General features: G+C 50.1%; 1 protein-coding gene across 2 annotated transcripts in view; it reads right to left on the bottom strand.

Annotated features, from left to right (window-relative positions):
• Positions 1–12841, bottom strand: part of ZNF384 (zinc finger protein 384) — a 33543-nt gene that overhangs the window by 10063 nt on the left and 10639 nt on the right. For both annotated transcript variants that reach the window (XM_063435198.1, XM_063435199.1), the window contains exons 2-3: positions 3373–3477; positions 2534–2600 (exon numbers count right to left, since the gene is read on the bottom strand). In XM_063435198.1, coding sequence (XP_063291268.1) covers positions 2534–2596 — 63 coding nt within the window. In that variant the 5' untranslated portion in view covers positions 2597–2600; positions 3373–3477. The remainder of the gene's footprint in view (positions 1–2533; positions 2601–3372; positions 3478–12841) is intronic.

Here is a 12841-nt window from a genome sequence, read left to right as displayed (position 1 = left end):
ATAGTATCCATTTTAAGAAGGCTCTCTGTAAAAGGGAAATTGATTTTAGTCTCAACAATTCCTTTTTTACATAATGTTCCTGGTGGCACTTCCTTTGGCAGCAATAGACTGCTTTAAATAAACTACTCTCTTCAGGTCTTACCAAAGCACCTCAACTGGGTTAAAGTTCAGACAAGGACTTCGTTATTCTTAAATGCAACAACTATTGTTTTGTGGTTCATGTTCTTTTAAGCTCCTGCTCAGAGTAACTCCTCATGTAGAAATTTACAATGCAATCCAGATCTTTCGGTTTCCTAAATTTCTGCAAGTTGTTCAGGTGCAGAGCCTTCAGAGTAGACCCAAACCACACTACCCCCAGCACAAAGCTCAAATGCTGTGATGAGGTTATAATTTTGGAATGCAGCGTTTAATGCCAAATACAACATTTTCTTTTACTGCAAAGTCCCACATTGGTTTCATCTGTCTGCATTCCTTATGCAGCCTTTCCATCCAGGTGTCCTTTCAAAATGAAATTGAAGGCAATGTTTATGTTCAAGAAATGTAGTTTCCCACTAGATATGTGTAAAAGCGCAACTAACTCTTATGAGTGGTTTCAATATTTTTGACCCAAAAGATACAGATGCAGATACTGGCTAATTAAAGAGATGTAAAAAAAAAAAAAAAAAAAATTGCCGCCATAGACCTTTCCCCCGCAATGTGATTTTTCTGGAGTTTTGTTTTTGGACTAATTTTAGTCAGACAACACAAGGGAAAGATGACAGAGTGTAACCCAATCTGCTCGAATATGAACGTTTAAAGGCTAAAATCTTAAAGGGACACTCCAATAATAAACTCCAAAATTAAAAAAAGCCCTCTTAGTAAACTAAACATACCCCAAATTCATGCATTTTGTTCATTGAGGGTAAATCTAAAAACAGTTGGCAAAAGCTGCAGTTCTCATCTGCTACCTTTGCAAGCCATCCTCTATTAACCCAGCTCACACTTTCTGTGTGTGTCCAATCACAGACTTCCCAATGCAGTTCAAAGAGAAGTCTTTGCAAGGCAGATGATCTGGGCAAATGCTGCCTCTGGAGTTTTACTCCACTGAGTTAAACAGCCAGGAAGTAAAAGGACCAGTTGTCTGCTCAACAGCCAGGGGGTGTTAGCAGATGAATATACAAAGAGTGCACATTTCTATTAAAATCTGCACTTTTTGTAAAGAGGTTCAAAGAAGACAACCGTGACACATTAATTACCGTCCTACTGTGTTTTACACCCCACCTCCTATAGACTGTAAGCCCGTTTGAGCAGGGTCCTCTTCAACCTATCGTTCCTGTAAGTTTTCTTGTAATTGTCCTATTTATAGCTAAATTCTCCCTCTTATAATATTGTAAGGCAAATAATGCAAAGGAGTGGAAATAGAAAATTGTATCATTTCTAATCGTCTTTATAGCGTTTTCTATCCTGACTGCATAGGTGCAAGAGATAGAACTTATATCGATGACTGACATGGAGCTAAGATGGAGGCTCCCAGTTTCAGAATCAAGGTGTGAATTTCTATTTGTAATTTCATTTTTCAAGCAGAGGTAATACATATTTGTTAAATACAGGGATATGCAAACCCTGACAAGTTACAGTTCCCCTATAAAGTGACTTTATGACATTTTTTTTTTTTGGCTGTGTTGGAGTTTCTTTGAAACTGCAATGCAATGGAAAGATATACAAGAGACAAAGTAGGGACATGCAATTGGCAAACTTTGTCAAAATTTAACAAAAGGCCTGGAGGGTCCTGTCAGCAATAGGTTGTGACAGCTGAACAAGCATCATCAGGCTAGATTTGCAGTAGATGTCATAGGCCTCTTTTTGTGCATGAGTTTGATTATCTTTGGAGGATTCGGCTAAATCACTGTACCCTCCATAAACCCGGTGTTGGGCGCTCATGAATGCGTGAGAAGTATGGCCACAAGAAGATGGCATTGCCAAAAATGGACAGCTGTATCTTCCTTACGGTTCCCCTCCAATCGGATTTGTAAAAAACGCAAAGACCGTTCAACTGACAAAGTTGGTTTAATACAAAGTAACACTAATTTGGACTGAAATCACTCATGTTTGTTAATGTGTTACTTTCATACACTCCCATTGCTACCACCCAAACAAACACACCTATTTTGAATCAGAAAGGGGAAACTTATTAATATTAAGGTCTATAGTAATTATAGATCAGCTTTACCAAAGAACATCCAGGCCATTTAGATATCTCCTGAATATGGGTGGTTGGTGTTGTTTTTTTTAGACTTTTCGGTAAGAACCTTCATACATAAATATAATTACGGTCTAGAAGGTGAGTAAGGGAGATTATCTCAATTGGTTGCTTGAAATATTTTGAACATTATGCCCCCAAGTCAAGACATGTACAATCTGTAGCCAATCAATGATTAAATGCATTGAGTCATCACAATGTTTTTTTTTGTTTGGTGACTGTGTTAAAGATATGAAACCTAGATATACGATCTTAGCAAGATATACGATCTTTGTAAAATGTTGAGATATTTACCTGTCCAGAGACAGTGGGAACCGCAGGCCAGAAGTACGAGGAGTTGAAGTGAGACTCCTCCATGGTCCTGGAGTGAAGAGAGATTATAGACAGGTAAAAATAAGCAGTATGTAAAGAAAACTGTATTACAAACGAGTAAAATTAGAAGAAAAAAAATTGCAGGCTATATTTTTATTTTTGCACTCTACAACTCCACATGTCCCTAAAAGATAATATGATTAGTCCAGAAGGAGAGAGCATGTCCCCAGTACACCACCCTGTTTGAGTGGCTTCTTTAAAGGACCACTCCAACCCAGATTACAATTTAAGCTAATTTAAGGTGAGATGGCTGCAAGAGTATCCAGGTTCCTTCTAACTTTCAGGGATTAAACTGTTTGGCAACAGTCTAAATCCAAAGGTGTGGGTTCAGCACCCAGCAAGTCTGCCTCTCAGTTTACGTACTATGTCTCTCAATGAGCACCCACTGACAGTCCATCAATGACCTTCTGGGTAAACCTTCCTCATGCAGTGCAGATGAGAAGTAAACTGAGAAGCAGAGTGCTAGAGCCCAAATATTTAACCACTGAAGATAAGAAGGTGTTCAGGCAATCCTGCACGCCAACAACTTAAATAAGCTTAAATTGTTATGGTGGTAGGAGTGTTCCTTTAAGAAACCATATCCTGCATTGTCAAAAAACCTTCATGTAAAGAGCAGGTCACATGTGGAGGAATTCTACAGTTGATAAGCACCTGCTTCAACCAACAATCTTCAAGGACACACGTAGGGTAAAGGGAATTTAAAAACCTGGCTTGTGGGGTTAGCACCCCTAATGATAGTTCTAGGCTGCTGGTTCACTTACCCCACTGCACGATCCTTCTTACCCAGTTCTTTAAACACTACAGAAGTGTACACAGCACTCAAGATGTTTCAAATTAATTCATGGAAAAGGTTTGGTAAAAAAAGCCTATTGGAGAAAAAGAAAAGGAAAATGTGGTATTTTTAAAACACCAATGTTCAATATGAAAGACATGATGAGCTAGAGCAGGGGTCCTCAAACTCCGGCTCCCCAGATGTTGCTGAACTACAACTCCCATGATTCTTTGAATTACAGATAGCCAGAGAATCATGGGAGTTGTAGTTCAGCAACATCTGGGGGGGCAGAGTTTGAGGACCCCTTGGCTAGAGCATGTGCTGGATTGTTGGGGTGTGTGGTCAATGAAATGTAAGAAAATGGTGATCTATAAGATGGGACAAGAGCATATTTCGTAAAATCACAATAAAACCAAAGAACGGACAAAGGAACTGCGCATTTTAAGCCATGATAGTTGAGCCAGAAAGCTTTTCCATTTTGGATGTTCAGAACAAATATTTGCCTTTTTCCCTTATCAATTCAGAATTCCCTCTTTAGTGAACAATGACATGTATAAATAGTCAAGCGGTAACCAGTGGTGTATTTTGGATCTGAGCTTCCCTAGGCATGACGGAACTCGGGCACCCCCTAATTTAGATTTGCACCACCCCTTCCTGTCAAAGCCACACCTCTTCCTGTTAACGATTAACACACTTTGACCGACAGAAACACACTCTCGGATACACTGACAGACACACAGACACTCACTGATTTGACACATTCTGACAGACACACAATCACTCAGACAGACAGACAGACACACACCCCACACAGATTATATATATATATTTTTTTAATTTAAATCCACCCGGCCTCCCTACCTTTGGGTGAGCTGGGTGGATTTTTTTTTACCTGGGGTTCAGTGGGGCTGCTGGCCAGGCTGTTTGGGCAGGCGGGTGGCCAGTTGAGGTCCAGGCGGGTGGCGAGTGAGCGCTGATTTCTGAACTCTCCCTGCTCAGCACGCCGCAGAGTGATGCCGGGAGCCGGAATGTGTCATCACATCACTCTGCGGCGTGCGAGGGAGAGCTCAGTAATCAGTGTACCCTTGCCGCCCACCTGGACCTCAGCTAGACGTCTGCCCCGAGGCTAACAAGGCATTCGCCTGGGCATTTGGGTGCAGTGTTTTTTGCCGCTCTGTGGAAAATGCCACCCAAGGCAAATGCCCTGTTTGCCTCGCAGGAAAATACAGCACTGGCGGTAACTCTGGTCATGGCAGTTTTAATATGGAGACTGCTTAAACCCTTTACTGCACAAAAAGCAGACACGCTGTCAGTCTCAAATAAAGTTGTACATTTATTGGAACCAGTTGCCAACTACTTTGCGTTGTGTAGCTTTCCCTTCGTTTGACCAAACTTAACTAAAGGAGGAGCTTCCTTTGTCAAGTTTTGTCACTAGTATCGACTGGGGGAATAAAGCATTGCCTTGCTTATTGTGAGACGATACCTAGAGGCTCGCAGGATCCTCCATAGACCCCTTAGTGTTGTACTCTCACACATGCACAAGTGTACAGCACGGAGGTAGGTTAGTAGCAGATAAAGTACCAGAAAATGAAAAGTATCCAACAGATGCAGATGGCAGCAGCCGCAAGAGACAGATTCAGGCAAGTAAATTTTAACTTCCTCTGCACCATGCGGCCAGTGGACACCATGCGATGAAGTCAACATTGGGGATCTTTACAAATTATGTTTCAGGCATACAGGGCATTTTAGACTGCTATTACAGCTTTAAAAAAAATCCACCACTTCCTGATGGCTAAATGTAGCCATAAAGATGAATCTACAAAAAAAGGTTAACCAAGATGTTTGTGTAGTGGTGGCGGTCTATTTATTGAAACCACAACATCTGAAACACTGTATAACATCAGGATGACGGGTTCCAATCAAGAGCATCTTATTCTGGCATGTGGAAACAGATCTTTTCCCATAAACTCTGTCCATCAGTGGTTTATGAGAGAAGAAGTTTAGCCCCTTGCAGCAGTTCATGCCAAATGTAATTGCAAGTACACTAATACAAACTAATCACAACCATATTTTGGCTAATATCAGTTTATACATATCCCAGTTTACTATGGAGTTAACCATGCTGTGTTTTGCGATCAGGTGAGAATAAGGACTAGACATGCGTAGTCTCTGGCTCTGCTCTTTCCACGGAGAGCCCTTTCCCTATTGTGCACACGGCACGTGCACAAAATAGGGAGGGGGGGGGAGAGAAGTGTTCTTCGGTGCACGATTAGAAAACTATTTTACAACTTGTTAATTACAAACAAGTCAGAAAACTCAAATATTATTGCATACAGTAAATTTGCTCCAAATATGGTAACCTCAAGGACACAGGAATATGTGTTGTGTATTTTAATTGATAAGTCGCTTGAAATAAACATAGGGTGAGTTAGGGAGCTATATATTTACTTGACGCTTTTCCTCATCAGCACCACCATGTATCTTCAGCTCCAAAGACTTAGTCAATCGAGCATTCTTGTACATGATCAAGAATGAAAAAAGGGGGTCTATAGAAGATTCTGCAGGATATTTCATAGACCACCTCACGCATGCACATAAAAGATACCACTAAACAGCGTGACGGAGCACAGAGGTGTCACAGGAAGATCACTGCTCCCTCGCTGCCCCTGCCTGCCTCCTCCATTAACCCTGAACCAGCTGCCCCCATTCTCCCCAAGGCAGTCTGCTACATGCTCCCTGAGCCGGCTGCCCCCATTCTCCCCAAGGCGGTCTGCTACATGCTCCCTAAGCCAGCCGCCTCCATGATCCACAGGGCGGTCGGCTACATGCTCCCTGAGCTGGCCGCCCCATTCTCTCCAGGGCAGTCTCTGCTACATGCTCCCTGAGCAGGCCACCCCCATTCTCCCCAAGGCGGTCTGCTACATGCTCCCTAAGCCAGCCTCCTCCATTCTCCCCATGGGCGGTCGGCTACATGCTCCCTGAGCAGGCCGCCCCCATTCTCCCCAAGGCGGTCTGCTACATGCTCCCTAAGCCAGCCTCCTCCATTCTCCCCTGGGCGGTCGGCTACATGCTCCCTGAGCTGGCCACCCCATTCTCTCCAGGGCGGTCGGCTACATGCTCCCCACGGCAACCGGCTTCAATGTTCCCCCACGGGCCGCTTTAGCTAAAGGGCTGCAAATCCCAGGCGCCAGGGCGAAATTTCTAGTCGCCATAGCGCCTGTGATTTGTCGAGCCCTGCTTTAGTGGAGATCTTTTCTAGATCCCACATTGCCTAGGTTCCTCCCAGGATGTTCTACTAATTTAATGAAATATTAGAGGCAAGATGGGGCAATGAAAGGCCCACCCATTGCAACATTTTCCAGCATCCAGCCCATTACAGTAATCTTTGAGCTGACTGACATGACTAAAATGAAACAGTTCTTTAAAAAAAAAATTTAAAAAATTAACAAAGGGTTTGTAACTACCATGGCCTTCTTTATAACACAGATAGTATTAAAGGAACACTAAAGGTACCTACGCCACTTTGACATAATTAGGTGGTCTGTGTGTCCTGTCATTTCGGCCCTACAATGTAACACTGCCATTTAGCAGATACAGCAATGTTTCCGTTGCAGGGCCAATCACGCTTCCAGTGGCTGCATTCCAAACAGCCACTAGAAACACTTTTGTTGTGTGAGGCAAGTCAGACTTGGTTCTCACACCTCACCTTCCATGAATGTTTCTCATCAATTGGAGGAGCATGGTGCTTGCCATACCTGCCCTTCTCGCCCTATGAGGATCATTGGGAGCAACACCTGCTAGATGACTATGTGGGAGAAGCGGGTGGCTGCACTGAGTGATACACAATAAATTAAACCATTTTTTTTTCTTTTAAATTTAGGTGACTGTTTAAGTATAAAAAGGGTGTTACTATAGTGTGAGGAATACAAACATGTATTCATAACACTATAGTCTTCCTTTAAAGTATTACTCCAATTTGATGTCAGAAGTACCCTGGCCCAGCTCCTTGGCAATGAAGCAAACCATTTATTAAAGGCCTGCCCCCTCTCGCCCTGATGATCTCCGGTGGATCATCTAGCCTCACATCCAGCATGTTACCAAATCCTGTAGATTCATCTTAAAAATATAGCCCTCATCCGCCCCTTTCTTACACAAGATGCTACCAAGGAGCTTGTCCATGCTCTACTAATTTCCCGCATGGATTATTGTAACCCTCTCCTAATTGGTCTTCCCAAAAACCGTATTGCCCCGCTACAGTCTGTAATGAATGCTGCCGCCAGACTGATTTTTCTCTCTAGTTGGTCCTCTCACACCTCACCCCTCTATCAGTCCTTACATTAGCTTCCTGTATCCTATAGGAGTAAATTCAAGATGCTAACCCATACCTTTAAAGCATTGAACAATTCTAGCCCCTCATATCTCTTCACAGATCCATAGGTATGCCCCTTCTCGGTCTCTCCGCTCTGCCCGTGACCTTCTCCTGTCCACTACTCACACCCGTACAGCCAACTCACGCTTGCAGGACTTCTCGCGGGCGGCTCCCTTCCTATGGAATAGCCTGCCTACTGCCATCAGACTCTCCCCTAGTCTTCAATTGTTTAAGAAGTGCCTTTAAACCCATCTCTTTAGGAAAGCTTATGGCCTCCCAGAGTAACCTCTACCTCACATTCCTGTCTCTTGCTCTCTCCTGAAGGGCAGCACTCTACTCTTTCTCCAGCTCTGCTTCAGTCCCACCTATTGTGATTGTTATTTCCTGTCTTGTTGTGTTTTATACTCCACCTCCTATAGACTGTAAGCGCATTTGAGCAGGGTCCTCCTCAATCTATAGTTCCTGTAAGTTTTCTTGCAATTGTCCTATTTATAGCTAAATCCCCCCTTTTATAATATTGTAAAGCACTACGGAATATGTTGGTGCTATATAAATGGCAATAATAATAATAATAATAAAGTGAGTGTGTGTCCCGGTCAGTGAGTGAGTGTGTGTGTCTCAGTCAGTGAGTGAGTGAGCGAGTGAGTGTGTGTGTCCCAGTCAGTGAGTGAGTGAGCGAGTGAGTGTGTGTGTCCCAGTCAGTGAGTGAGTGAGTGTGTGTGTGTGTGTGCCCCAGTCAGTGAGTGAGTGAGCGAGTGAGTGTGTGTGTCCCAGTCAGTGAGTGAGTGAGTGTGTGTGTGTGTGTGTGTGTCCCGGTCAGCGAGTGAGTGTGTGTCCGTCCGTCCCGGTCAGCGAGTGAGTGTCCGTCCGTCCTGGTCAGCGAGTGAGTGTCCGTCCCGGTCAGAGAGTGAGTGAGTGTCCGTCCGTCCCGGTCAGAGAGTGAGTGAGTGTCCGTCCGTCCCGGTCAGAGAGTGAGTGAGTGTCCGTCCGTCCCGGTCAGAGAGTGAGTGAGTGTCCGTCCGTCCCGGTCAGAGAGTGAGTGAGTGTCCGTCCGTCCCGGTCAGAGAGTGAGTGAGTGTCCGTCCGTCCCGGTCAGAGAGTGAGTGTGTGTCCGTCCGTCCCGGTCAGAGAGTGAGTGTGTGTCCGTCCGTCCCGGTCAGAGAGTGAGTGTGTGTCCGTCCGTCCGTCCCGGTCAGAGAGTGAGTGTGTGTCCGTCCGTCCGTCCGTCCCGGTCAGAGAGTGAGTGTGTGTCCGTCCGTCCGTCCGTCCCGGTCAGAGAGTGAGTGTGTGTCCGTCCGTCCGGGTCAGCGAGTGAGTGTCCGTCCGTCCTGGTCAGCGAGTGAGTGTCCGTCCCGGTCAGAGAGTGAGTGAGTGTCCGTCCGTCCCGGTCAGAGAGTGAGTGAGTGTCCGTCCGTCCCGGTCAGAGAGTGAGTGAGTGTCCGTCCGTCCCGGTCAGAGAGTGAGTGAGTGTCCGTCCGTCCCGGTCAGAGAGTGAGTGAGTGTCCGTCCGTCCCGGTCAGAGAGTGAGTGAGTGTCCGTCCGTCCCGGTCAGAGAGTGAGTGTCCGTCCGTCCCGGTCAGAGAGTGAGTGTGTGTCCGTCCGTCCCGGTCAGAGAGTGAGTGTGTGTCCGTCCGTCCCGGTCAGAGAGTGAGTGTGTGTCCGTCCGTCCGTCCCGGTCAGAGAGTGAGTGTGTGTCCGTCCGTCCGTCCCGGTCAGAGAGTGAGTGTGTGTCCGTCCGTCCGTCCCGGTCAGAGAGTGAGTGTCCGTCCGTCCGTCCGTCCCGGTCAGAGAGTGAGTGTGTGTCCGTCCGTCCGTCCGTCCCGGTCAGAGAGTGAGTGTGTGTCCGTCCGTCCGTCCGGGTCAGAGAGTGAGTGTGTGTCCGTCCGTCCGTCCGTCCCGGTCAGAGAGTGAGTGTGTGTCCGTCCGTCCGTCCGTCCCGGTCAGAGAGTGAGTGTCCGTCCGTCCGTCCGTCCCGGTCAGAGAGTGAGTGTGTGTCCGTCCGTCCGTCCCGGTCAGAGTGAGTGTGTGTCCGTCCGTCCGTCCGTCCCGGTCAGAGAGTGAGTGTGTGTCCGTCCGTCCCGGTCAGAGAGTGAGTGTGTGTCCGTCCGTCCGTCCGTCCCGGTCAGAGAGTGAGTGTGTGTCCGTCCGTCCGTCCGTCCCGGTCAGAGAGTGAGTGTGTGTCCGTCCGTCCGTCCGTCCCGGTCAGAGAGTGAGTGTGTGTCCGTCCGTCCGTCCGTCCCGGTCAGAGAGTGAGTGTGTGTCCGTCCGTCCGTCCGTCCCGGTCAGAGAGTGAGTGTGTGTCCGTCCGTCCGTCCGTCCGTCCCGGTCAGAGAGTGAGTGTGTGTCCGTCCGTCCCGGTCAGAGAGTGAGTGTGTGTCCGTCCGTCCGTCCGTCCCGGTCAGAGAGTGAGTGTGTGTCCGTCCGTCCGTCCGTCCCGGTCAGAGAGTGAGTGTGTGTCCGTCCGTCCGTCCGTCCCGGTCAGAGAGTGAGTGTGTGTCCGTCCGTCCGTCCGTCCGTCCCGGTCAGAGAGTGAGTGTGTGTCCGTCCGTCCGTCCGTCCCGGTCAGAGAGTGAGTGTGTGTCCGTCCGTCCGTCCGTCCGTCCCGGTCAGAGAGTGAGTGTGTGTCCGTCCGTCCGTCCCGGTCAGAGAGTGAGTGTGTGTCCGTCCGTCCGTCCGTCCCGGTCAGAGAGTGAGTGTGTGTCCGTCCGTCCGGGTCAGAGAGTGAGTGTGTGTCCGTCCGTCCGTCCCGGTCAGAGAGTGAGTGTGTGTCCGTCCGTCCGTCCCGGTCAGAGAGTGAGTGTGTGTCCGTCCGTCCGTCCCGGTCAGAGAGTGAGTGTGTGTCCGTCCGTCCGTCCCGGTCAGAGAGTGAGTGTGTGTCCGTCCGTCCGTCCCGGTCAGAGAGTGAGTGTGTGTCCGTCCGTCCGTCCCGGTCAGAGAGTGAGTGTGTGTCCGTCCGTCCGTCCCGGTCAGAGAGTGAGTGTGTGTCCGTCCGTCCGTCCCGGTCAGAGAGTGAGTGTGTGTCCGTCCGTCCGTCCGTGTCAGAGAGTGAGTGTGTGTCCGTCCGTCCGTGTCAGAGAGTGAGTGTGTGTCCGTCCGTCCGTCCGTCCCGGTCAGAGAGTGAGTGTGTGTCCGTCCGTCCGTCCCGGTCAGAGAGTGTGTGTCCGTCCGTCCCGGTCAGAGAGTGTGTGTGTGTCCGTCCGTCCATCCCGGTCAGAGAGTGAGTGTGTCCGTCCGTCCGTCCGTCCCGGTCAGAGAGTGAGTGTGTGTGTCCGTCCGTCCGTCCGTCCCGGTCAGAGAGTGAGTGTGTCCGTCCGTCCGTCCGTCCCGGTCAGAGAGTGAGTGTGTGTCCGTCCGTCCGTCCCAGTCAGAGAGTGAGTGTGTGTCCGTCCGTCCGTCCGTCCCGGTCAGAGAGTGAGTGTGTGTCCATCCGTCCGTCCGTCCGGGTCAGAGAGTGAGTGTGTGTCCGTCCGTCCGTCCGGGTCAGAGAGTGAGTGTGTGTCCGTCCGTCCGTCCGGGTCAGAGAGTGAGTGTGTGTCCGTCCGTCCGGGTCAGAGAGTGAGTGTGTGTCCGTCCGTCCGTCCGGGTCAGAGAGTGAGTGTGTGTCCGTCCGTCCGTCCGGGTCAGAGAGTGAGTGTGTGTCCGTCCGTCCGTCCGTCCCGGTCAGAGAGTGAGTGTGTGTCCGTCCGTCCGTCCCGGTCAGAGAGTGAGTGTGTGTCCGTCCGTCCGTCCGGGTCAGAGAGTGAGTGTGTGTCCGTCCGTCCGTCCGGGTCAGAGAGTGAGTGTGTGTCCGTCCGTCCGTCCGGGTCAGAGAGTGAGTGTGTGTCCGTCCGTCCGTCCGGGTCAGAGAGTGAGTGTGTGTCCGTCCGTCCGTCCCGGTCAGAGAGTGAGTGTGTGTCCGTCCGTCCGTCCGTCCCGGTCAGAGAGTGAGTGTGTGTCCGTCCGTCCGTCCCGGTCAGAGAGTGAGTGAGTGTCCGTCCGTCCATCCGTCCGTCCCGGTCAGAGAGTGAGTGTGTGTCCGTCCGTCCATCCGTCCGTCCCGGTCAGAGAGTGTGTGTCCGTCCGTCCCGGTCAGAGAGTGAGTGTGTGTCCGTCCGTCCATCCCGGTCAGAGAGTGAGTGTGTCCGTCCGTCCGTCCATCCCGGTCAGAGAGTGAGTGTGTCCGTCCGTCCGTCCGTCCCGGTCAGAGAGTGAGTGTGTCCGTCCGTCCGTCCGTCCCGGTCAGCGAGTGAGTGTGTGTGTCCGTCCGTCCGTCCCGGTCAGAGAGTGAGTGTGTGTCCGTCCGTCCGTCCGTCCCGGTCAGAGAGTGAGTGTGTGTCCGTCCGTCCGTCCGGGTCAGAGAGTGAGTGTGTGTCCGTCCGTCCGTCCGTCCCGGTCAGAGAGTGAGTGTGTGTCCGTCCGTCCGTCCGGGTCAGAGAGTGAGTGTGTGTCCGTCCGTCCGTCCCGGTCAGAGAGTGAGTGTGTGTCCGTCCGTCCGTCCGTCCCGGTCAGAGAGTGAGTGTGTGTCCGTCCGTCCGTCCGTCCCGGTCAGAGAGTGAGTGTGTGTCCGTCCGTCCGTCCCGGTCAGAGAGTGAGTGTGTGTCCGTCCGTCCATCCGTCCGTCCCGGTCAGAGAGTGAGTGTGTGTCCGTCCGTCCATCCCGGTCAGAGAGTGAGTGTGTGTCCGTCCGTCCATCCGTCCGTCCCGGTCAGAGAGTGAGTGTGTGTGTGTGTCCGTCCGTCCGTCCCGGTCAGAGAGTGAGTGTGTGTCCGTCCGTCCGTCCGTCCGTCCCGGTCAGAGAGTGAGTGTGTGTCCGTCCGTCCGTCCCGGTCAGAGAGTGAGTGTGTGTCCGTCCGTCCCGGTCAGAGAGTGAGTGTGTGTCCGTCCGTCCCGGTCAGAGAGTGAGTGTGTGTCCGTCCGTCCCGGTCAGAGAGTGAGTGTGTGTCCGTCCGTCCCGGTCAGAGAGTGAGTGTGTGTCCGTCCGTCCCGGTCAGAGAGTGAGTGTGTGTCCGTCCGTCCCGGTCAGAGAGTGAGTGTGTGTCCGTCCGTCCCGGTCAGAGAGTGAGTGTGTGTCCGTCCGTCCGTCCCAGTCAGAGAGTGAGTGTGTGTCCGT

The sequence above is a fragment of the Pelobates fuscus genome, chromosome 10 (assembly GCF_036172605.1).
Source record: "Pelobates fuscus isolate aPelFus1 chromosome 10, aPelFus1.pri, whole genome shotgun sequence".
Lineage (NCBI taxonomy): Eukaryota > Metazoa > Chordata > Amphibia > Anura > Pelobatidae > Pelobates > Pelobates fuscus.
The sequence above is the reverse complement of the archived record's forward strand: the minus strand, read 5'-3'. Positions and strand labels throughout refer to the sequence as shown.